This window comes from Oncorhynchus mykiss, chromosome 17 (genome assembly GCF_013265735.2).
Source record: "Oncorhynchus mykiss isolate Arlee chromosome 17, USDA_OmykA_1.1, whole genome shotgun sequence".
Taxonomy (NCBI): Eukaryota; Metazoa; Chordata; class Actinopteri; order Salmoniformes; family Salmonidae; genus Oncorhynchus; species Oncorhynchus mykiss.
The window spans coordinates 40,127,375-40,154,537 of record NC_048581.1 but is presented as its reverse complement, the minus strand read 5'-3'; the positions used below and the strand labels follow the sequence as shown (position 1 = coordinate 40,154,537).

Below are 27,163 nucleotides of genomic sequence, written 5' to 3'. Positions count from 1 at the left end.
ACACCCTTCTGACACAAACCCTCTTTCAACTTTCTCTATCTCACAGTCTCTATCCAATATAGAAAGCACTCCAGGAATGGGACTGCTGCCTTCCTTCTTTCGTGTTATGTGAAAGGTTCTACGAGCGCTTTCTACAGATGGTCTACTAATGTTGTACAGGCTCCTAAACAAAAGCAAAACACGTTTGATATTTATCGTCTCACGCATTGCATAAATGCCATCATGAAAGCCATTAAATGTGCTTCTAGAACTCTGTTAAGTGTTGTGTGTCATGTAGTGTGTAGGCAGCTTAAGAGGATATATAGAGGACTGGTTAAGGCATTTGGACAGCTTTTTCCTGGTATAAGAGATTGGTTTTGGGTGGGGAGAAGGAGACAAATGGGGTCAGGTGAGAGAAGAGGAGAAGAGAAATGAGGAGATGAGGTGAGGGAGGAGGAAAGATGAAGAGAGAAAAAAAAGGTAGAGGAAAGAAGAGTAAAATGGACGACCTAACTGCAGAGGATGGAACAAGACAAAAACGAGGAGGGGAGATACGGCTGAGGAGATTAGGAAATAGGAAAAAAAGAAGAAAGGAGAGGAGAAGAAAGAAGATCTGTTGCTGAGGGGAAAAGAGAAGAGCGGACTTGAACTCACTACTGCAGTAACTGTCTGGAAGAAAGCTGATGTAGCTGGAGGGTATACAGTACTGTACAATTGAGGTGATAATATAGCAAGCAGAGCGAGCACAGATGCTGTACCTCGACTTCTAAAGCAATACAAGTGCTGAGGTGCAACGAGAGGTGTGGGAAGCGGGGGCTAGGAGCTTGCAATGCCATCTCCGCGCTCTGTTGCGCAAACAGGAGCTGACAGGGCTAATGCGTTTCAGCTCAGGTGTGCTGAATTACTAAAGAGGGGGAGAGAGAGAGGAGAGAGGGCACCAAATATCTCCCTCCAAATGTCCGCCTACAGGTGTGGATTAACCCACTGCACACTGGTCAGTGGTGTTTGTGTGTGTGTAGGAGAGAGACAGAGGCAGGGAGAGGTAGAAGAGAGAAGGAGAGTAGAGGGAGTGAGGCGAGAAGAAGAGGTTTGTTTATGTGTGTGTGTGTGTGTGTGTGTGTGTGTGTGTGTGTGTGTGTGTGTGTGTGTGTGTGTGTGTGTGTGTGTGTGTGTGTGTGTGTGTGTGTGTGTATTTCTATGTCTATGGTGAGTGTGAGAGAGAAAGAGGGGAAGGGAGAGGAGAGAGAGAAAGGGGGAAGGGAGGGATGTTTGTGCATGGGTAGAAAAAGTGCCTATGTCTATATATGCATGTGTGTCATTTAGCCAAGTACATAGGAAGAACATGAAGTGCTGCAGGCCAGAATTATTACTAAATGGTCATTCCGGCTTGCTGGAATATTCTGCTACAGGATAGCAATGAATACTGTTTAGTTTTAACCCTACTTTCTGTTTGCTAAGTAGGGGCATATGTAAGCTGTGAAATCTCCATTTAGCTCGATTATCAACACTGTCAAACTGCAGACGAAATTGTAGTATAACATGAAGCAACATTAATCAAGATACAATCTTCGCAGGGCTACCGGCATGAATACTAATGCAAGACTGGGGCTTCTAATGAGAAAATGAAGAGGCATTGTAAAACAGAATGACCTGGAAGGAAAGCACCATTAAAGATGGGGATGCAGTATTTTTCACCACACCATCATAATTCTTCCCAATAGAAACTCACAGGGGAAAAACACCCAGCCCCCACAGATTGGCGGAACGGTGTCCATCTTAACCCCGGCAACCTCCAGACTGTTCCCTGATGTCACACGGTATGAAAACCCTCTAATCTCTCTTTTCACACTGCGCCGTACAAAACGCTCGGCCTGTCATACTCAATGGGTTGATGATGAAAGGGAGAGAGAGGAAAGAGGAGAGGAGAGAGAAAGGGATCGTTGTCAGAATGATAAACGCCATCGGGCTGCCTTAATGAAAAGCCTCTCCTGTTGATGGGGAGATTGCCTTTGGAATGGGCTGCTGATTGGAGAAGCAGCTGCTTGGCGTACCGAGCAGGCTAATTAAGTATCAAAGGGCCGGGGAAGGTGACCGGGAAGATTAGCCTCTGCTGCCCGGCACTTCCATTGGAGGAGTACTGAGTCCGATATACAGTGCCTTGCGAAAGTATTCGGCCCCCTTGAACTTTGCGACCTTTTGCCACATTTCAGGCTTCAAACATAATGATATAAAACTGTATTTTCTGTGAAGAATCAACAACAAGTGGGACACAATCATGAAGTGGAACGACATTTATTGGATATTTCAAACTTTTTTAACAAATCAAAAACTGAAAAATTGGGCGTGCAAAATTATTCAGCCCCCTTAAGTTAATACTTTGTAGCGCCACCTTTTGCTGCCATTACAGCTGTAAGTCGCTTGGGGTATGTCTCTATCAGTTTTGCACATTGAGAGACTGACATTTTTTCCCTTGCAAAACAGCTCGAGCTCAGTGAAGTTGGATGGAGAGCATTTGTGAACAGCAGTTTTCAGTTCTTTCCACAGATTCTCGATTGGATTCAGGTCTGGACTTTGACTTGGCCATTCTAACACCTGGATATGTTTATTTTTGAACCATTCCATTGTAGATTTTGCTTTATGTTTTGGATCATTGTCTTGTTGGAAGACAAATCTCCGTCCCAGTCTCAGGTCTTTTGCAGACTCCATCAGGTTTTCTTCCAGAATGGTCCTGTATTTGGCTCCATCCATCTTCCCATCAATTTTAACCATCTTTCCTGTCCCTGCTGAAGAAAAGCAGGCCCAAACCATGATGCTGCCACCACCATGTTTGACAGTGGGGATGGTGTGTTCAGCTGTGTTGCTTTTACGCCAAACATAACGTTTTGCATTGTTGCCAAAAAGTTCAATTTTGGTTTCATCTGACCAGAGCACCTTCTTCCACATGTTTGGTGTGTCTCCCAGTTGGCTTGTGGGAAACTTTAAACAACACTTTTTATGGATATCTTTAAGAAATGGCTTTCTTCTTGCCACTCTTCCATAAAGGCCAGATTGGTGCAATATACGACTGATTGTTGTCCTATGGACAGAGTCTCCCACCTCAGCTGTAGATCTCTGCAGTTCATCCAGAGTGATCATGGGCCTCTTGGCTGCATCTCTGATCAGTCTTCTCCTTGTATGAGCTGAAAGTTTAGAGGGACGGCCAAGTCTTGGTAGATTTGCAGTGGTCTGATACTCCTTCCATTTCAATATTATCGCTTGCACAGTGCTCCTTGGGATGTTTAAAGCTTGGGAAATCTTTTTGTATCCAAATCCGGCTTTAAACTTCTTCACAACAGTATCTCGGACCTGCCTGGTGTGTTCCTTGTTCTTCATGATGCTCTCTGCGCTTTTAACGGACCTCTGAGACTATCACAGTGCAGGTGCATTTATACGGAGACTTGATTACACACAGGTGGATTGTATTTATCATCATTAGTCATTTAGGTCAACATTGGATCATTCAGAGATCCTCACTGAACTTCTGGAGAGAGTTTGCTGCACTGAAAGTAAAGGGGCTGAATAATTTTGCACGCCCAATTTTTCAGTTTTTGATTTGTTAAAAAAGTTTGAAATATTCAATAAATGTCGTTCCACTTCATGATTGTGTCCCACTTGTTGTTGATTCTTCACAAAAAAATACAGTTTTATATCTTTATGTTTGAAGCCTGAAATGTGGCAAAAGGTCGCAAAGTTCAAGGGGGGCGAATACTTTCGCAAGGCACTGTATCTATCTCTCAACTCTCTGCTCTAGTCAGCCGTTTCCCTGGACTGGTGGGTAGGAGGTTGGTGCAGGGATATAGTGGAAGATAAAAGAAAGTAACTGAAAAGACTGTAAAAGTAAGTAAATAAAACGCTAATGCAGAGGAACAGTCCAGGTAAAAAGGACTGACAAAAATGAGGAAGGTAAACAGAGAGCCAGAAAAAATCATTGAGAATCAAACATAGAATGAAACCAAACAGAAATAGATGGGGGAAAACTCAGGGTGAAAAGGCTGTGAGTCAGGCTCTGACTGAGTTGTGCTATTTTACAGGTCTGACTGACCAGTGCTGTGTTACAAGTATTTTCATTTTTTTTACCTTTATTTAACTAGGCAAGTCAGTTAAGGACAAATTCTTATTTTCAATGACAGCCTAGGAACAGTGGGTTAACTGCCTTGTTCAGGGGCAGAACAACAGATTTTTACCTTGTCAACTCAGGGATTTGATCTTGCAACATTTCGGTTACTAGTCAAACACTCTAACCACTAGGCTACCTGCCGTCTGACTGGCCAGTGTCGTTACAGGTTTGACTGACCAGTGCTGTGTTACTGGTCTGAGTGACCAGTGCTGTATTACTGGTCTGACTGACCTGTGTTGCAACAGCAACTTACCTTGACAGGTTTCTTCTTCTTTTTGTCTTCCTCCTCATTGTCGGCCTCCTCCTCGTGCTCCTTGCTGCCCTGGGGGAGGTTGGAGTAGTTGGCCAGACTACTGAGCATAGACGATACCATGGGACTGGTCTCCATCTCCTCCTGCAAAGTACATTGACACAAACAGGATAACATAACAATTGGTCAATTCCATAATAAAACTGCAGTAGGCAAAGTAGTGAGCATATTGACACATGATGGATTCCCTGCATGATGGATTCCCTGCATGATGGATTCCCTGCATGATGGAATCCCTGCATGATGAATTCCCTGCATGATGGATTCCCTGCATGATGGAATCCCTGCATGATGGATTCCCTGCATGATGGATTCCCTGCATGATGGATTCCCTGCATGATGGATTCCCTGCATGATGGATTCCCTGCATGATGGATTCCCTGCATGATGGATTCCCTGCATGATGGAATCCCTGCATGATGAATTCCCTGCATGATGGATTCCCTGCATGATGGAATCCCTGCATGATGGAATCCCTGCATGATGGAATCCCTGCATGATGAATTCCCTGCATGATGGATTCCCTGCATGATGGATTCCCTGCATGATGGATTCCCTGCATGATGGAATCCCTGCATGATGGATTCCCTGCATGATGAATTCCCTGCATGATGGATTCCCTGCATGATGGATTCCCTGCATGATGGATTCCCTGCATGATGGATTCCCTGCATGATGGATTCCCTGCAAGCAGGAAGCAATATGACAAAATTGGGGTGTAAAATATAAAATGTGCAATATGAATACAAGCTACTTAATACAGTATATGCAGCAAACCACTCATCATTTCAAATGAGGATCTCTTTGAGAAACAATGTAATACACTTGGCTTTTTGCTTATGAAAGGTAAATGGCTTTGTCTCAGTCATTTTCTGTAGCAGTTTGGAACTGTGCTTGTATTAACCTGAGGTGTTCACTCGCCCTTCAAACAGTAATTACCCTCATTAATCGATGCCAGGGCCCTTATTCAATCACTCGCTGATCCGTGAATGTGTGTGTGTGTGTGTGTGTGTTTGTGTGTGTCTGCCTACAAATTCCAGTCTCACAGGCAGGACCATACTCTGGTCATCATACAGTTGGCTTTCGTTGCATATGCATGAGTAGGTGTCTGTCCGTCCGCCCTCCGTCCGTCCGTCTGCCCGTCCGTGTGCATTCGTTCCTGCATGTGTGTGTCTATACATACCTCAAACAGAGCCATATGTTTGCCATCGTATTGCTGGCTCTTCTCTGTGGCTTCACTGCTGTTGATGAAAGGGCTGCTCTCCTTGGGGTTCCCATCACCTGACAGAAGAGACACAGAACCATCATCAGATGGGCTGAAATACAATGCATCCCCATTCTATTCAATACCTAAAATGGTCAAATGTTTCTCACGTCTCCCTGTTCTATAATTCAATACCTTAAAAGCGCAATGCGTAATTTTGATTCACCACGTCTTTATGAATAAACTGAAGCCGTTGCCCATCAGAGCTCCATTCCCCAAACAAGAGACCCATCACAGATGTGATGTCATGTTTTGGGACTGCAAGGCTTTGAGCAAGGCTGATAGCCCCAGTTAAGTGCTCACTTTAAAAAAAAGTCCACGGGGTTTCACACTCGCTTGCCTGTCAGTCGAACGAACTGGCAAGGACGACCTTCCCTGAAACACACATTTTAATTTACGCTCTAAGCTCCTCTCACCTGGGGTCATGTCTTGGACTGCGCCACGAGTCAAGCTATTTTTAGTGAAAACGCAGCCTGTGCGGTTGACGGTAGTGTACCGCTAACTGCATTCCCCCTCTGTACTCTCTATGGGGAAGTGAAGGAGAGAGTTGGTGATGAGAGACTGAGAGACAGAGGTTGAGAGAGACCGACAAACAGAGAGAGAGAGAGAGAGAGGGGCAAAGAGACAGAGAGCTGCGGAAGGAGAATATTAAAAGCTACCGGCGGTACTTCAATTCCAGCTCACGTCGCCCCACACCTAACCAAAAATACCTGCTCTGATTAAAATGTAGGCCTGTCCATTTAATCCAACATGTTGTGGGTTTTTCAGGGCATGTCAGATATTTCCACCCGTAGACAATAATATCAGATGTACTCCAGAAGAAAACTGCACACATGCACTGTACTGATTATTAATGTACAGGAATCACTACTATGTTGTAAAGAAATCAATGCCCACACACACATACGAACACAAGGCTTTAGGCTGTTGTAAGACTCCCCTAGGATTCAAAGCCCAGGTCATTTGATCTTTTGCTGAACAGCCTGGCAGCCTTCCTTAGATCATCAAAGAAGAGACAGTTTGAGTCATACTTGAGCAGTGTTGTGCTTGACAGGGTAATACACCCTAAAAGTGAGTGGTCTACACAACTCTCATATTCTTTATCTCTCCCCCGGCCCATCTCTCCTGACAGTAAATGAATTGGAATTCCAACATCAAAAGGAACCATGATGAATGTATGAAGATAAGTGATGGTCCTCAAAGACATCCTGCCTTTTTTTTTCTTTGACCCTTCTCTACTTATCGTTCGTCTCATTTGTCCATGCAAACTGTAACTATCGCTTAAAGAGGCAGTCAGCAAGTACTTTGTGAACCAAGCTTTGACTCTGGGGGAAGAATACAGTCTGTGTTTAGTACATACCTGAAATGTCATTTCTCAAAAGTAAAATGTCATCAACGGTCCCAAAGATGATGTGTAATAACATTGATGATGTACTCACTATTCCAAATGTCAGTTACAGTATGATGTATCATAATATCATCAGTAAATCCTATACTGAAATCTCTATGCATATGATGTCACAGTGCTTGATTGAAAAACATTCCAATATTCCCAAACTTGGAATGTATGGTATATATAACATTGATTGTGTACTCCCCTTTCCCCATATCTCAGTTACAAAGTAAATATATGAGGAGGCATATAGTGTACAAGGTATATCCTATATATTGATATTATCAGAAAACGATGACGTCACAGACAGCGCTATGCAGCAGACGGGTCAGTGGAGTGACTTTCCCATGATTACTTATCAAAAGGTGACAAGGCATCTGGCGCGTCACCACTCGAGAGCATGTTATGTTCCTGGCAGGAGGCTCTTGAAGATTTCCATTCATTTGCAGGCCCCTGGAGAATCCCCCCCCCCCCCCCCCCCATCCCTCTTCGTCCTCCCGTCTCCACCCCCCCTGCTGCTAGTCAATGTCACCGCTGCTTATTTAACTACATCTTGGTTAAATGGTTCTGTGAGTTGGCGTAAAATGACATTTGGGCAGATTTCAATTATATATATGATGTGGCCATGAGTAGAGAGGGATTCCTAACATTTTGGGCATTTTTGGGGTGTGTAGCACAATGCCAATATACCACAGCTAAGGGCGGTTCTTATGCACGACACAAAGCAGAGTGCCTGGATATTGGCCATATACCACAAACCCCCAAAGTGCCTTATTGCTTTTTTAAAACCGGTTTCTAACATGGTCCCTACAAACCCCCGCTGTTACAAACCAAATGCTGGGCTAGAAGCAGGAGGATATAATGTGTTCATAAATTCCTTATTACATTTCTCTTGTTATTTGCCTTGGAACATTGTAGTGATTATTCAGAAAGAACAGTAAACAAGTATTTTTGTGTCATACCCGTTGATGTTGCGATAGGTATTCTTATTGTTTACGAATGGAACAATTGACAGTCTCCAGAAGTTAGCTGAAGCATTGAAAATCTGAGCTTTCCATTGTACAGTGGGTGATTGTGCTGCGTAGAATGTACAAGCTCAGTGTAGCGCAGCGCAGAAGCTCATATTTTCAGCTTCGCGCAGCTTTTGCACAGATAGAACCCCACAAAAGGTGAACAGAGTTTAAGGGGTCTCCTTGAAGGTGAAGAGCCACAAGAATGAATGTTGACTCTTTCAGAGTGCTAAGCCAACAACGGTAGAGGCCATTTACGGGTGTTTGCTGCTGGGTTTCGGTGTCAATTTCCTCTCAAACCTAGCCAATTCAGGGATTGAATTGTATTTCGTACAGAGAGGTGCCATGTCCAATTCAACCGACAGGATTTGAAATGGAACTGACCCCCATTTCTGGGGTACATTCTGGGGTATCCCAATTTTTTTCCCCCCCACACAGTGCATAGCCAAATGACTTAATTAATGTGCATTAGCTACCTCATGCACTCCTCCCCTCTGGCTCAGCCCAGAGTTGTGCTGCTCACTGCTCATCCTTGTGCCATAATTGAGCTGTGGGATATCTCGACGCAGTGACCCAGCTTGCTGACACGGCTACAACGGTAGGTATAAGGTGAATGATGTCCGGTCAGCATTGCTATGCAATCTGTACTGTAGTACTCATGTGGTGCAGATTATAGAGTGTGATTCTAAGGCAGCCATCAGTGCTAGCTATTACGCTCTGCGAAAATGTCAGATCGGTGCCAACCGAAAGCAAAGCAAACCCACACTGTCACTAAACCAGCACTGGGCTATTTGAACACACACGAATGGACACATAAAATCATGCCCACACATGCCCACACAGGGCCATAAATAGATATGTAGCTGATCTCTTTCTTACTTTCCTTCCTTCTATCTCTGTCTCTCTTCTCTCTATGGTTCACACACACACACATCCACTGACACACGCACGTCATACTGTCATATTGTCACATTTCCAATTAACATAGAATGCTACCAATGATAGCAATGCAACAATGTTCTCCTCAGACACCTGGCAGAAGGATGCTTGTATGAAAGACCAAGAAGTTGAATATAAATCGGCGACCCCTCCAAACTCCATTTGTTTACTGTCTTTAGATTCTGGCGGTGAGGGTGGGATATGCTACTGCAAGAGAAAACGACGATTCAGATATTATAGGGTCTAAGAATAACACACATTGCTTTGTATATTATTCTTTGTTTTTCATTACAGTTTGAATTTGTGAGGTTCCTTGTCATTTTATGACCCGATATTGACATTTTCATGTGTACATTTTTCGCCACGGGCAAAATGGATACAATACACTATCGTTATACCTATTGCATGATTTAACTGACTTATCTTATCTGGTTTGGACCTATACCCTTTTTATAATCCTCTCTGTATCGTGTATAATATTAGTATTAAAGGTATTAAAAAAGCTTTGTGGCCATACAGTGGAGTGTAGGTGTGTCCCAAATGGCACCCTATTCCCTATATAGTGCACTACTTGACCGGCCGTTCTTCTTTCCCCAGACTCTCTGCTCCATCAAACAGACTCTGTCAGGCAAGCCGCCGCAGTGGGGTGCGGTGTACTGCATCCCCATTGGAGCTTCACGATCATTGTCCTCCAGGTACTTGGCAGCCTGGCAGGCATGGTTTGGAGAGGAGCAGTCCCAGTTCTGTGCAGTGTAACCACTAGGCAGAGGAACATCACTCCTGCACAGTGACTGCCTAGAGGGCCATGAGTTGCATTAATTGGTGGGCTGTGGAGCTTGACAGGGCTGGAAGGAAGAAGGGAGACAGGGAAAGGAGGATGAGAGAGGGAGGGAGGAAGAAAGAGGGATTGAACCAATTCCTTATACACTGGTAGAATAATTGCCTGCAGAGCTAAGGTGATTCACATCTCGACTCCTTTACCTTTTTTTAAGCTTTGTAATAGGGAGGGAAGAAGAGTGTGGAGGGGGGAGTGGGGGAGAGAGGAGCAAAGCCAGAGAAGAGGAGATTGACATATTTTCATGAGGTCATACATTTAAAATTCACCCTCACTCCCCACATGCCAGTGAACCAATCTCTGAGGAAAATTTCCACACCGGTGCCAAAGTGATGCCAATTCAGGACGCCGACCCAAAACCTATCACACTTTTATTACACTTGGCACATTTTTGGATAAGGTGCTCCTGACAGAGGAGAAACGAGCTAGGCTCAAATTGAATACTGCGCGAGAGAGAGATCCAAACGCCAGGTCTGATGGGGAAAGGGGTTCGTTCGGTCCGGATCAGTTATCCACTTGCCGGGTCTGATCGAAGACGACATCTCGCCTACCGATTTTAATGGAATATGTGCAGGTGTGAATTGCCGCCGCAAATTAGCACCTGAGGCGTATCCTGCCGACTGACCCTTGTCTCCCTTGGCCCAGACAGATTCTCGCCCAAAGCCCAGATGACAGGACAGTGAGCACACACTCCCAGTCGAACTGTCAACAGCCCTTTTCCCTTGTCTCTGTTGACAGCTGGGAACAAGTAGAGCTCTCGGAGTACTGCCTGTCAGACAGAGAAAACCCATCTCACGGCATGAACCCGGAGAAAATAGCCTACCCTGAAGAGAGATGGAAGGGAAAGGTGTGAAATCACTCCCAGAGGAAAGGGTGGGGAGAGAGAGAAGTAGGGACTAGGAAAGGGTCAGAGAGAAAGAGAGAGAGCGAGGGAAAGAAAGAAAGAAGTTGAAGAGGCTGAGAGAAATATAGAAACAAAAGACTTAAATACCAAGACAGACATGACAGTGAAGGAGAAAGAGAGAGAGATCCAGCCTATTATGTGAGCATTCTCCAATTCAAACACTGTCATCACCATGTTCTTCTTTTGACAGAAGGGTGATTTTGAATGGGGTATTGACTTGACTCTCACTGTATTTCGCAATACACTGCTTAGTGAGCACGTGATTCAGTCTTGATGATCTCTGTGTGTGAGTGGGCATTTATGTGAGTGAACATGCACATGTGTTTGTTTGTGTGTGTGTGTGTGTGTGTGTGTGCATCCATGCACGTAAATGTGTATGCTTGTGTGTATGCTGTCAATGTGCAGTGGCACATAAAGAAGTCTAATGTCACCTTTTCACCGTTGCTTCATGGATGCTGTAAGGTTAAAGCCTTTGTGCTCCTGCTCCATTAGTCTTCTTAAAGCTCCCATTTTCTCCCTCTGTTCATCGGTAAACTGCACATTTCATAATACAAAGGCCACTTCACTTCAAAGGGCGCTTTTATGGACCCTGAAACTGTAGCCAAACTGCCTTTACCAGACTATTCAGATTAAACTGGTCCATTCATCACCACTGGCTGAGTTTCCTGACATGTTCAATGAAGTGTGTGTGTGTGTGTGTGTGTGTGTGTGTGTGTGTGTGTGTGTGTGTGTGTGTGTGAGTGTGCGGGCATGAGACAACAAATCTTAAAATAAGATGATCCTGTTTCATCGTATTCACAAAAAGTGGCAGTTGCATATTATCCCATCATGCTTATCGTAGAAGGGTATAAGGCTGTTGATTTTTTGGCAATGTATTTGGATTGCACACTATTTCCCACACATTTCCTGAACCCAAAAGTTGACATAACAACATCAGAACTCATGTGTATGTAAACGCATACATCCAAATGATACAGGACACCACGGTTGAAGGCCTAATAACCAACAATGACGAGACAACAACCTCTCCCTCAACATCAGCAAAACAATGGAGTTGAATGTTGACTTTAGGAATCAGAGGAGGGAACATGCCCCGATCCACATCAACGGGGCTGCAGTAGAAAGAGTCAGCAGTTTTAAGTTCCTCGGCATCCACATCGCTGAGGACTTGACAGTCCGGTCACAACTTGTGGACTTGTTTACGTGCTGCTGAACGGTTTGTTGCTAACGTTACCTTGCTAGCTGACAACCTTATGTTTTTTACTTTTTAATTTTTAATAACCGTTTTATATTTTTCCTTTTTTATTCAACTTTTTCACCTCAGACGCTTTATCTGGACATGTTTCTGCAGGACCTCCACCAGTCGAAGATAAGTAGTAACATTAATATTATGCCATCTGACTGCAGTAGCTGTACTCATAATATACAGGAGAAATATAGCCTTATGGCGAGGATAACCGTGCTGCAAGCCCAGCTTCAGGGGCATTCGTTAGGCAAGGGTAATTTAAGTGTAGGAAAGGATGAAACAGCGTCTGTGCCTCCAATAAGTACCGATATTTTTAAGTGCAGATTTTTTTTTACGATTGCAATTGCAAAAAATAACCTGCTTAGACCCAAGGATCATCAAAAGCCTTGCTATAAATTCTCGGACAACCGAAAGATTCCTAAATGCCCTTCCAGACTCCCTCCACCTACCCAAGGACGTTGGAGTACAAAAATCGGTTAACCACCTAACTGAGGAACTTAACTTAATCTTGCGTAATACCCTAGATGTAGTCGCTCGCACCCCTAAAAACAAAACATTTGTCATAAGAAACTAGCTCCGTGGTATACAGAAAATATATGAGCCCTGAAGCAAGCTTCCAGAAAATTGGAATGGAAATGGCACAACCAAATTGGAAGTCTTCCGACTAGCATGGAAAGACAGTACCGTGCAATATCATAGAGCCCTCACCGCTGCTCGATCATCCTATTTTTCCAACTTAATTGAGGTAAATAAGAACCATCCAAAATGTATTTTTGATCCTGTCGCAAAGCGAACTAAAAAGCATTCCCCAAGAGAGGACGGCTTTCACTTCAGCAGCGATAAATTCATGAACTTCTTTGACGAAAAGATCATGGTCATTAGAAAGCAAATTACGGACTCCTCTTTAAATCTGCATATTTCTCTAAAGTTCTCTAAAGTCTGCACAACACTGCTAGGACCTAGGATCATGGGAGACACTCAAATAGTTTTATGCTGTATCTTTTGACACATTCATGAAAATAGTAATGGCCGATAAACCCCTTAAGCTGCATCCTGGACTCTATTCTAACTAAACTACTGAAAGAGGTGCTTCCTGTGCTTGGCCCTCCTATGTTGAACATAATAAACAGCTCTCTATCCACAGGATGTGAACCAAGCTCACTAAAAGTAGCAGTAATAAAGCCTCTCTTGAAAAAGCCAAACCTTGAACCAGAAAATAGAAACAACTATCGGCCTATATCGAATCTCCCATTCCTCAAACATTTTTGAAAAAGCTGTTGCGCAGCAACTCACTGCCTTCCTGAAATGTATACAAAACGCTTCAGTCTGATTTTAGACTCCATCATAGCACTGAGACTGCACTCATGAAGGTGGTAAATTACCTTCTAAGGTTCTGCATCTGTCCTCATGCTCCTAGACCTTAGTGCTGCTTTTGACACCATCGATCACCACATTCTTTTGGAGAGATTGGAAACCCAAATTGGTCTACACGGACAAGTTCTGGCCTGGTTTAGATCTTATCTGTCGCAAAGACATCAGTTTGTCTCTGTGGATGGTTTGTCCTCTGACAAATCAACTGTAAGTTTCGGTATTCCTCAAGGTTCCGTTTTAGGACCACTATTGTTTTCACTATATATTTTTCCTCTTGGTGATGTCATTCAGAAACATAATGTTAACTTTCACTGCTATGCGGACAATACACAGCTGTACATTTCAATGAAAGATGGTGAAGCCCCAAAATTGCCCTCCCTGGATGCCCGTGTTTCAGACCCTCCCTGGATGCCTGTGTTTCAGACAGATAATGATGTTGATAGCGGCAAATGTTTTATTTTTAAACTCGGACAAAAAAGAGATGCTAGGTCTAGGTCCCAAGAAACAAAGAGATATTCTGTTGAATCTGACAATTCATATTGATGGTTGTACAGTCGTCTCAAATAAAACTGTGAAAAACCTTGGCATTACTTTGGACCCTGATCTCTCTTTTGACGAACATATCAAGACTATTTTAAGGACAACTTTTTTTCATCTTCATAACTTTGCAAAATTCTGAAACTTTCTGTCCAAAACTGATGCCGAAAAGTTAATCCATGCTTTTGTCACTTCTAGACTAGACTACTGCAATGCTCTACTTTCCAGCTACCCGGACAAAGCACTAAATAAACTTCAGTTAGTGCTAAATACGACTGCTAGAATCTTGACTAGAACCAAACAATTTGATCATATTACTACAGTGCTAGGCTCTTTACACTGACTTCCTGTTAAGGCTAGGGCTACCGCCCTTCTAAATCTGCATTGCTTGCTGTTTGGGGTTTTAGGCTAGGTTTCTGTATAGCACTTTGTGACATCGGCTGATGTAAAAAGGGCTTTATAAATACATTTACTTGATTGATTGACATGGACCAACAACACCACCACTCTTGTGTAAGAGGGCGCAACATCATCTCTACCTTCAAAGGCTGCTGAAGAATTTCATCATGCCACCCCGCGTCCTGTCCAAATACTACCGCTGCACCATCAAGAATGTATTGACCGGTTGCATCACAGCCTGGTACTGGAATTGCAAGTCCCTCCACTGGGACCGTACTCCTACCCATCCAGGACATCAACTTGAAACGGTGCCTGAGGAAGGCCTGTAGCATCACCAAGGACCCCAGACACCCCAGCCATAAAATGTTCACTCGCTCGGGCAGCATGAGGTCTGATACCAACAGGCTCAGAGACAGTTTCTATCTACAAGTCATCAGACAGCTGAACACCAGAACTGGACTGACCACCTGCACTGACTCTCCACACCTTAGCACACATGCACTCACTCACGCACACACCCATACAGATATACACTCATCCACACACGCACAAGCACACACATTCACATTACACACACATCGCAACTGCTGCCTCCAGACTCATATTACTAAATACTGCACAGAGTAAAAACGTTCACCCAAGAACTCTTTCCTCAAAACACATGTAAATATTGGACAACAGATGGTGGCTTCCTGTATTATACTTATGCTAAAATGTTTATTCTATTCAACTGAGCAAATGTAAAAATAAAAGAATTACCCCATTTTTCTCCTCAATTTTTCTCCTCCAATTGGTCGTTACAGTATGGACTAGGGAGAGGCGAAGGTCAAGAGCCGTGTGTCCTCCGAAACACAACCCCACCAAGCTTCTTGACACAATGCACTGCTTCTTTACACAATGCACTCTTAAGACGGAAGTCAGCCGTACCAATGTGTCGGAGGAAACACCGTACACCTGGCGACCGTGTCAGCATGCATGTGGCCAGCTGCGACACAGCCTGGTATCAAACCAGGATCTGTAGTAACGCAGCTAGCAATGTGAAGCGGTGCCTTAGACTGCTGGGCCACTCTGGAGACACAACTGAGCATTTTCTTTATGTTCGTAATCTTATCTTATTATTTCTTATTGTTGTTGCATTGTCAAGAAGGAACCTGCAAGTAAGCATGTAATTGGACGGTGTATACAATGTGTATCCTGTACACACAACTAATGAAACTTGAAACTACAGTCAGGAGTTCTGCAGTAAACGGTGCAGATACAACACCAAGGTGCATGTGTCAGCTACAACATCCAATTCACCTATAAAAAACCCACAATTCCCCCCTTTTAACACATTGCCACGAAGACTGTTGAAAATGACTATGCAAAGCATTCATAAGCACTGCATAAATACCACTTAAGCATTCATAAATAAATGCTCACTGTAAGGGACCGTTCGTTTGTACCGTACGTTCAGTACCAGCAATCTGCCACATTAGAGCAAACTCCATATCTATTTTGGTGGTTTCATTCAGTACACACTTGTGGGGTGCTTATGAATGTCTCAAGCATTGCATATAAACTCATTACATTGTACAACACAGAAACAAGTACCAGAAAACGAAACTTCCTCAACCCGAGGCTACTGCTACGTTACATTACATGCACCAATCTACCCAATGTGAGAAACAAGGGAGAAACTAACTAGCGAGTAAGCGTGAAGAGTTTTCTCCAACTCCTTACTTCTTTTGATTACAATCTGTGAGAGAGAGACTTGGAGCAGCCCCTAGCCTAGGTGGACTAGTATTGGGATATTTGAAAAACCTGGGCTGCGTTCAAATCGGGACCCTATTCCCTACAACATAGTGTGCTACTTTTGACCAGAGCCCTAGTGTACAAAATAGGGAAAAGGGTTCCATTTGGGACACATACCTGGTTGGTCTCAGGAAAGGACAGAGGTTCTGCTCGTTGAGAGCAGAGAGCTGTATCTATGTGTCTGGGGCTGTTGTGTCCTGGTGGACCCTGGTGGACTGAGAGTGTCTTCTTTTGTCTGGCTTAAATTGCACATACACTACAGTACATATGCATCCACAAGCATAACACACACACCCAGACCAGCAACATAAACACACACACATACACATTTTTACACCCATAATATGCTGCTCTACTCTGTTCTGTATTGTAGTCTTATTATCTATTCTGATGCCTCTAGTCCTGCCTTCATGTACATGTCTACCTCAAACACCTCATACCCCTGCACATTGATCTGGTACTGGTACTCCCTGTATATAGCTGCATTCTTGTGTATTTTATTCCTCTTGTGTTACTATTTGACGTTTTATTATAATTTTTTAACTCTGTATTGTTGGGCTTGTAAGCAAGCATTTCACGGTTAAGTCTACACCCGTTGTATTTGAAGCATGTGAGACTTTTTTTAAACTTAAATGACACAATCATAATCAACTAGTTACAAATACCAGGTTTTCTTTTACCAACTCTTACAGTCAAAAACCGTTGACAGTTTGAATTTACAACTTTTTGCAGTGTATGTATTCTAAATGTTAAGTTCTTGATTATCTAATAGTGATGTGTCTTGAATCTTAAGTTCCTCCGTTTTTAGTGGTGAGTGATTTGTTCTGCATGTCCACACCCGATCTTTTTAGCCTAGTTGACTGACAGCGGGTGGAGACAGCCGAGCTGAACATGATTTCAGACACCCTGTCAGCAGACAAGCCTGCAGTGGTTGATGTGACAGCTGATGTGTATGCTTGTGCATGTGTGCGCGCGTGTGTGTGTGTGTGTGTGTGTGTGTGTGTGTGTGTGTGTGTGTGTGTGTGTGTGTGTGTGTGTTAGTGCGCCCAGCAAGCCTTCCAGGATAACATATATATCAAAAACTATCACGGATTACAAAGGGAAAACAAGCCATGAGATGTCCAGGTACGTGAGCCTACCAGATGAGCTAAATACCTTATATGCTCGCTTCGAGGCTAGCAACACTGAACCATGCAAGAGAACACCAGCTGTTCTGGACGACTGTGTGATCACACTCTCCGTAGACGATGTGAGTAAGACTTTTAAACAGGTCAACATTCACAAGGCTACAGGGCCAGAATAATTGCCAAGATGCATATGCAGAGCATGAGCTGTTGAATTTTACCCCCTTTTCTCCCCAATTTCGTGGTATCCAATTGTTTTAGTAGCTACTATCTTGTCTCATCGCTACAACTCCCGTACGGGCTCGGGAGAGAAGAAGGTTGAAAGTCATACGTCCTCCGATAAACAACCCAACCAAGCACTGCCAGCCGCACCAATGTGTCGGAGGAAACACCGTGCACCTGGCAACCTTGGCTAGCGCGCACTGCGCCCGGCCCGCCACAGGAGTCGCTGGTGCGCGATGAGACAAGGACATCCCTACCGGCCAAGCCCTCCCTAACCCGGACGACGCTAGGCCAATTGTGCATCGCCCCACGGACCTCGCGGTCGCGGCCGGTTACGATAGAGCCTGGGCGCGAACCCAGAGTCTCTGATGGCCCAGCTGGCGCTGCAGTACAGCGCCCTTAACCACTGCAACACCCGGGAGGTCACTGACATTTTCAACCTCTCCCTGATCCAGTCTGTAATACCTACATGTTTCAAGCAGATCACCATAGCCCATGTGCCCAAGAACACCAAGGTAACCTGTCTAAATGACTATCTCCCCTTGGAACTCAGATCTGTAGCCATGAAATCATAAAGATGGCGCCAGAGGGGATGGCTGCCGTCTTATCGGCTCATTAACGAACCATGCTATTTTGGTTGTTTTTTCACGTTGTTCGAAAGTTGTTTTGTACATAATCTCTTATGACCGAAAAAGAGCTGTAATTGCAATTACTCAACTATGAGTTTTTCTTCAATGACTCGGACGGGAAGGAGATACTATAGACACCCGCCCAGGCCCAGATCCCCGGCATTCGCTGGAGCGGGAACCATGTGCCATGTGAGGATCAGGCAACGAGTGGTTAATCTGCCTTTGCCTTCCGTCCTGCTAGCTAATGTTCAATTGCTGCAAAATAAATGGGACGAACTGAAAGCATGTATATTCTACCAACGGAACATTAAAAACTGTAATATCTTATGTTTCACCGAGTTGTGGCTGAACGCAGATGCTAAACTACAGGACTGCTTTGCTAGCACAGACTGAAATATGTTCCGGGGTTCTTCTGATGGCATTGAGGAGTATACGCTGCACCGGCTAGATAGAACAGCACACTCTGGTAAGACGAGGTGGGCGGTCTGTGTATATTTGTAAACAACAGTTGGTGCAACGAAATCTAAGGAAGTCTCTAGATATTGCTCGCCTGAAGTAGAGTATCTCATAACAAGCTGTAGACCACACTATTTGCCAAGAGAGATTCCATTTATATTTTTCCTGGCTGTTTATTTACAACCGCAGACGGATGCTGGCACTGAGCCCACAATCAGTCAGCTGTATAAGGAAATAAGCAAACAGGAAACCGCTCACCCAGAGGCGGCACTCCTAGTGGCCGGGGACTTTAATGCAGGGAAACTTAAATCAGTTTTACCTCATTTCCAGCAGCATGTTAAATGCGCAACCAGAGGGAAAATAATTATAGATCACCTTTATTCCAGAGCCGCTGATAAAATAATGTATACGTTTAAAGATAATGATTAAATAATTCTACCCTGAAACTTAACCATTAGGGATTATAGGTTATGTAGCATGTATAAGGAATAATTAAAATATTAAACATAAGTCCAACTAGGCTGGACTGGGAAAGAGAGGAATGTGTGTGTGTGCCTAAGAAAACACAGAGAACAATTAAACTGTGTTTGAACCGACCCGGCTAGAACTCAGAGAAATGTATGATAGGACATGGAGTACCCCTCCAGGTTTCCCTAATCTCAGGGGAATGGAACTGTCGGCTGGGTAGTGATATACAGTGGTGAGAACTCTGGAGAAGAAGATAACTCTCCTAATGTTCGTGTGCATGTGTGTGCGTAAGTAAGGAGCATGGTATAAAATGGATGTCTTTGTATAATGAACTGGAGAGTGCGCTCGTGAATAAACATTTTGACTATTGTAAGCTGGGAATTCAGTCTATTTAATTTAAACTAGAACCTTAACAAACTCTGGGTTGCAGACCGAGTAGATGAATTTCAAATTTATGAACATTGATAACAAAATTCCATATTAGCCGCATACAAAGCTCTTCCTCGCCCTATATTTGGCAAATCTGACCATAATTATGTCTTTCTGATTCCTGCTTACAAGCTAAAATTAAAGCAGGAAGCACCAGTGACTCGGTCTATGAAATAGTGGTCAGATGAAGCAGATGCCAAACTACAGGACTGTTTTGCTAGCACAGACAGGAATACGTTCTGAGATTCTTCTGATGGAATTGAGAATTATACCACATCAGTCACTGGCTTTATCAACAAGTGCATCAAGGACATCGTCTCCACAGTGACTGTACGTACATACCCCAACCAGAAGCCATGGATTACAGGCAACATTCACACTGAGCTAAAGGGTAGAGCTGCCGCTTTCAAGGAGCGGACTCTAACCCGGAAGCTTATAAGAAATCCTGCTATGCCCTCCGACAAACCATCAAACAGGCAAAGCGCCAATACAGAACTAAGATTGAATCGTACTACACCGGCTCCGACGCTTGGATGATGCAATCTCTATTGCACTCCAAAATGCCCTTTCCTACCTGGACAAAAGGAACACCTACGTGAGAATGCTATTCATTGACTACAGCTCAGCGTTCAACACCATAGTACCGTCAAAGCTCATCAATAAACTAAGGACCAAACACCTCCCTCTGCAACTGGATCCTGGACTTCCTGACGGGCCACCCCCAGGTGGTGAGGGTAGGCAACAACACATCCACCACGCTGATCCTCAACACAGGGGCCCCTCAGGGGTGCGTGCTCAGTCCCCTCCTTTTCTCCCTTTCTCCTACAGTGGTAGGCCTGATTACCCGACAGCGATGAGACAGCCTACAGGGAGGAGGTCAGAGACCTGACAGTGTGGTGCCAGGACAACAACCTCTCCCTCAGCTTCAGCAAGACAAATGAGCTGATCGTGGACTACAGGAAACAGAGGGCTGAGCATGCCCCCATCCAGATCGAAGGGGCTGTAGTGGAGCAGGTTTAGAGCTTCAAGTTCCTTGGTGTCCACATCACTAAGGAATTATCATGGTCCACACACACCAACACAGTAGTGAAGAGGGCACGACTCGGTACTGTTACCCCATGTATATAGCCAAATTATCATTACTCATTGTGTATTTATTCCTTGTGTTATTATTTTTCTATTTTCCTATTATTTCTCTTTTTTTCTCTCTATGTATTGTTGAGAAGAGCCCGTAAATGAACATTTCACCTGCCGCTTATGAAGCATGTGACAAATCAAATTTGATTTGATGAGTACATACAGTATGCTGAACATAGCTCATTTATTTAGCCTGTTATTGCTTCAAACCCAGTTTTTTTGCTTCATGCGCACTGCATGAATGGCTGAAGGTCTGCTTGCCTTTACGATAACAGAACTGGACAAGCCCTTCCATATGGCGCAGACATTAACAACAATGAATAGAATGCATGGACGTCACGTGGCATGAAACGTATGGTACATTATGTGTTAGTCTATCCATACGCTCTGTGCTGCCCAGAAGGTCAGCTGAGCGATAGGCTTTCCATTTTCTCTGAACAGCTGGTTGTCAAGTGTCGCCCAAGTGCGGTTTGATTTCCTTGATTAGAACCTGGCTCTCTGTGTGCCTCTCCTTATGTGCGGAGAGTTAAGTACTGTATTGCACTATAGAGAGTTAAGTGTATAGCTTCTCTATGCCTGATAGGCTGTCACTAGAGAACACTGGAAGAATATACCCTATGATTACGGAAAGGACAGGCTTGTATTTGACTGCCTGAAGCAATTGTATGAGTTTATACAACAATAGAAGCAGTGGTGGTTATTAAATATTTGTCTTAGGAGAAATCGCACACTCAGTGAATGACTTAGCTAGTAGTGGGAGTAGTAGAAATTGTAGTATTTATTGGAAACTCGACATTCAAAGACAGATTTTTACACCAATTTGCAAATGGGAAAGATTTCAAACTTTGGTTGTTATTTGGTTAATCAGTTTATAACCAGATTAATACGTTTTTTTCTAGTTGCTAAACCAACGTTTACAAAACGTCATTTTATAGTCAGAGTAAAACCTCATGACGACATTGCAATCAATTATGACACATTTGGACCACTTTATGGACAATTGGTTCTAGAAACATGTATAGCCAGCAGTTCTCTGAATCAATGATGCTAGGATTTTTGGGGAATAAAGGCTAGATATTATGTAACACAAAAAAAAGCTTTTCGACCAATGAGATTGTTGCCTTTGTTAGAAGGATCACATACTTATCCTTGAAGCCCTTCAATGGTCTGGGGCAAAAAAAATGAAGTAAAGGCCAGTGGCGTGTATTCATGAATGCCAAGGGAAGTCCACCCCCAATTCCCCCCCCCCCCCCCCCCCCCCCAAAAAAAATACATCGAAAATAATGTATCTATTTGTCTCTGTGTTTCATCACTTTCCTTCTATTCGCAAGAGGCTGAAAGTATCTCACCGGAGAAAGCATCCGAGCGAGCGGAACAATGCCCCTCTGTCTCTGAATGTGTAGCCTATCCAACTGATGCTGTTCTGGTCAAAAACAGTATGACATTGTTTCTGTAACATTGAATGCAACAGAAACCAGCAGGCATTTGGCCTCTCTTGATAAAAAATAAATAATAGCAAATCTGCATTGAGCTAAACTGATTGAGTTCAGCTGTGAATGGTTCTTGCTCACCAAAAAAGTGCCAAGGGAAGCCATTTTGTAATTGGCTTCACACCAATCACATCACTAGAATTCAAACGTCATTGACAGAAAAACATTTCATTGTTGCATCTCAAATCAACCCATTCCTAAATTAGCCTAGCTAATGACTATAATAGCAATTCTGATCCAACCATACATTTATACATTGTGCCGCTGGCCTGAGAGGATGGAAGTTCAACATGCAGACCCACAGAATTAAGTTAGGCTAGCAGTTTAGCCAGGTAGCCTAGGACAACAAAAACTAAAGGCATGTACTGCAGCGTTTCCCAAACTCGGTCCTTGAGACCCCAAGGGGTGCACGTTTTGGTTTTTGCCCTAACACTACACAGCTGATTCAAATAATGAACTCATCATCAAGCCTTCATTATTTGAAACAGCTGTGTAGTGCTAGGGAAAAAAACAAAACGTGCACCCCTTGGGGTCCCCAGTACCGAGTTTGGGAAACGTGGGTGTACTGTATGACTGTCATAGAACGTTCAGGCAACATGAAAGATGAGGATGGCATTGCTGGCATTTCTCTATAAGTAGGGTGAGACAACATGTTTTTTTCTACTTGCAAGCACATACGCTCCACGCATGCTTCTCACACACACACACACACACACACACACACACACACACACACACACACACACACACACACACACACACACACACACACACACACACACACACACACACACACACAGAGAAGTCAGTACCATGGAAAGCCACATCATATTTAGCTGACGTTGATTGAACTAAATAGTTTTTGGTATCTTTTAAACTGAATTTTGATTTTGTTGATGCACAGATATGGGGAAGGGCGCCAAAAAAACGTATGCAGCATTGAAGGCCCCCAAGAACACAGTGGCCTCCATCATTTTTAAATGGAAGAAGTATGGAACCACCAAGACTCTTCCAAACTGAGCAATCGGGTATGAAGGGCCTAGGTCAGGGAGGTGACCAAGAACCGATGGTCACTCTGACAGAGCACCAGAGTTCCTCAGTGGAGATGGGAAACCTTCCAGAAGGACAACCATCTCTGCAGCACTCCACCAATCAGGCCTTCATGGTAGAGTGGCCAGACGGAAGCCACTCCTCAGTAAAAGGCACATGACAGCCCACTTGTTGTTTGCCAAAAGGCACCTAAAGGACTCCCAGAACATGAGAAACAAGAATCTTTGGTTTGATGAAACCAAGATTAAACTCTTTTGCCTGAATGCCAAGCATCACATCTGAAGGAAACCTGGGACCAAACCTGGGCCCATCCCTAAGATGAAGCATGGTGGTGGCAGCATCATGCTGTGGGGATGTTTTTCAGTGGCAGGGACTGGGAGACTAGTCAGGATCGAGGGAAAAGGTGAACGGAGCAAACAGAGAGATTCTTGAGGAAAACCAGAGTGCTCAGGACGTCAGACTGGGGCGAAGGTTCACCTGCCAACAGGACAATGACCCTAAGCACAAAGCCAAGACAACGCAGGAGTGTCTTCTGGACAAGTCTCTGAATGTCCTTGAGTGGCCCGGCCGAGCCCGGACTTGAACCCGATTGAACATCTCTGGAGAGACCTGAAAATATCTGTGCAGCGACAGTCCACATCCAACCTGACAGAGCTTGAGAGGATCTCCAGAGAAGAATGGGTGGTTATACAGGTGTGTCAAGCTTGTAGCATCATAACCAAGAAAACTGTAATCGCTGTAATCGCTGCCGAAGGTGCCACAACAAAGTACTAAGTAAAGGGGCAAAATACTTATGTAAATGGTATATTTAATTTTTTTGTTTTACATTTGCTAACATTATTGAAAACCTGTTTTTGCTTTGTCATTATGAGGTATTTTGTGTAGATTGATGTGGGGGGGTTATTTAATACATTTTAGGATAAGGCTGTAACATAACAAATGTGTAAAAAGTCAAGGGGTCTGAATACTTTCCGAATGCACTGTATATAAAGGGAAAAGGGTGCCATTTGGGACGAGGCAAGTAGAAGCAGACACACAGGCTAAATACAGCAACTTCACCTATCTGTCTTCCGGCCCATTGATAAGAAGGACTGTTATGTTTTGCCTCCTGTCTTTGAAAATTGATCCCAGTAAAATGTTAATTATTGCACAGCAACAGACATGAAAATCTAAGCTTGGGCGGTTCAAAGGGCTTGTGTAGCCAGAACTTCAAAGCTGTAGGCTGATCTGTTCCGCTCTGTGGTTCACTGCACTGGACTACCAACGCCTGATCCCTCGATGGAGTTCTACCTCCTCTCTCTCCCCCTACTAAGTGTTACGCAACCCACGTGTATGCAGTGATCAGAAGCTCTAACCCACTGTGACACTGCATCCAAAATGCCACTCACACACTATTCCCTATTTAGTGCACTACTTTTCAACAGGGCACTGGTTAAAAGTAGTGCACTATGTAGGGAATAGCGTGCCATCTGGGACACCACCTATTGTGGAAGTAAAGCAATATATGCTTCCTCCCTCATCTCTAGTTCACTGTCTTCACCTTTTTCACTGTCTTCACCTTTCCATCTCTATTGATTTCTCCAAGTGGTTTTCCAACACGTTCTCTCTTTAATTTCTCTCTATTTTTCTTCTTCCCTCTCTATCTGCACGGACTGACCAATCCCCCCTACTGTGAGTTGGCTGTGCATGTTGTGTGGCGCTGTAGATCCTACTGGAAATGTACATATTAAATGCATTCATTGAGTTGGAATCTGTGAATGCTTCATCCATATTTTGACTTTTAAATGAATGATATCTACCCATTGATTATTGAATAATATAACTTATAAATGCCCCATGAGCTTAGTTCAACTGTCTAACTCCATCAGAAGACAAAATGTATGCTTTGTTTTGGTAAATAACAATTGTAAACAAACACTGCATAGCTTCGGAGCATGGTTTAAACTATGATGGATGGTCACCCCGTCTATGAGTTTAAAAGTGGTTACATTTCTCTAGCCCCATCCCTTAACTCATGAGTTGTAACAAAGATGTTCTATTATATTGACAAGATAGTCAAGTGACCCCTCTAACAAGGGGAGGAGGTGAGATCAGCTGGGACCATGCTAACCAATGAGTGGGCATTTTTAGTGATGAAATTTTATTGCCGAAATGCCACGTGTGTCCACTTATATCAGTGAATTCGTAACAACCTAACCATTATGAGACTTATATTCGATCAAATAAAGTAGCAAATTAGCAGTTACATCTTCTGTTGACCAAATTCGACACTCATTGACCTCCATACAAAAATTACTCACTTTGTGGGCTTATTTTCATGGACTGATTTTGGGTTTGGGAATTTAATTCAGTGCAATTCAAAGAAATTCCACTCAGTTATAGAACATGAAAGTTTAATTGAATCTGACAGGTCACACTTCAAGATACCAAAGAATATATCACTTTTCTCCATAACCAATGTTCATATACTCTTTTAACCTTAGTGCTTAGAATAGACAATTATACTTCCAACAATCGTTTCATTTGTTTGGCTTCATTTTGAAAGCTTCATGGTCAACTTGAGTCTTAAACTAAAGCATGATTAATGAAGTGGTTAATGAAATATAACAACTTAGAATATTCACATACAATTGTTTCAACAATATTTTATATGCATATAACAACACGTTTTATGTTGTATGCACATTATGTATATTTGCATAGACCACACCTAACATAAAATAGAAGAGGCATTTGCATTTAATGAATTCAACTCTATTTTCTTTAATTGCAATTCTGTATCCTGTTTACTACTTCAATTAAAATTCAATAATTGAACTGGAATGTATGAGGCATTCTCAATTCAATCCCGATATTGAGCCCAACACTGTTTCCCAAAAAGGTGGCGGGGTGTCCCTTTGTTATTGTTTGAACGGCAGATTGCCCCTTTAGTACATTGGCAAATGTGATTTTAAATAGTAACGGGAATGTATTATCCTTGTGTGAAATTGTCAGTGGGGAAGAGTGTCAATGGTGCACCGCAGTGTGTGTGTTTGTTTGTGTGTGTGCGTCTGGTTCCCTTACCTTCAGGAGGAGTCCTCGGTTTACCTGTCATGCAACATTAGCGCTCCCCTCTCTTACACACATGTAAACATAAGCACACACACACACACACACACACACACACACACACACACACACACACCACTGTACCCATTCCCTCTGGTATTTTACAAAATATGTCATCTTTGCAAGTGTTTGCATTTGAGGAGGATTTTGATGGGCTTGAGTCTCCAATTCAGGGCTGTGGAGAATATTGTGTGTTGTTGGTGCAGCGAGGGTTGTTCAACATTAAGCGGAGCTGGACGTGTCATCAATCAGTACCACAGAATAATTGCTTCTTTGTCTTGGATGACAGCTTCCTGTACACAGCCGTTTAGGAGAGCATGGGAGGGAGAGAGGATCCACTCAGATCAATACACAGCTTTTCATACGACACCCCAGGTGGGACTGGTGGGGTGTATTTACAGGTACAGATGTTGAATGATAAAATATATAATATATAGAAATAATAATATACTTAACAAAAAAATGTCAAGTGTTGGTCCCATGTTTCATGAGCTGAAATAAAAGATCCCAGAAGTTTACCAAACACACATAAAGCTTATTTCTCTCAAATGTTGCACACATATTTGGTTACATCCCTGTTAGTGAGCATTTCTCCTTTGCCAAGATAATCCATCCCGCTGACAGGTGTGGCATATCAAGGAGCTGATTAAACAGCATGATCATTACGCAGGTGCACCTTCAGCTGGGGACAATAAAATACCACAAATGTGCAGTTTTGTTACACAACAGAATGCCACAGATGTGTCAAGTGTTAAGGGGGTATACTATTGGCATGCTGACTGCAGCAATGTCCATCAGTGCTGTGCCAGAGAATTGGATGTTCATTTCTCTACCATCGTTTTAGAGAATTTGGCTGTACGTCCAACAGGCCTCACAGGAGCAGACCACGTGTAATCAATCCCGGTTTCAACTG

At 43.5% G+C, this 27,163-nt stretch overlaps 1 protein-coding gene across 3 annotated transcripts in view; it reads right to left on the bottom strand.

Moving 5' to 3' along the window:
* The window catches only part of LOC110493888 (solute carrier family 12 member 5), a 321,210-nt gene that overhangs the window by 115,298 nt on the left and 178,749 nt on the right, over positions 1–27,163 (bottom strand). For all 3 annotated transcript variants that reach the window (XM_036949870.1, XM_021568451.2, XM_036949871.1), the window contains exons 2-3: positions 5,629–5,726; positions 4,389–4,529 (exon numbers count right to left, since the gene is read on the bottom strand). In XM_036949870.1, coding sequence (XP_036805765.1) covers positions 4,389–4,529; positions 5,629–5,726 — 239 coding nt within the window. The remainder of the gene's footprint in view (positions 1–4,388; positions 4,530–5,628; positions 5,727–27,163) is intronic.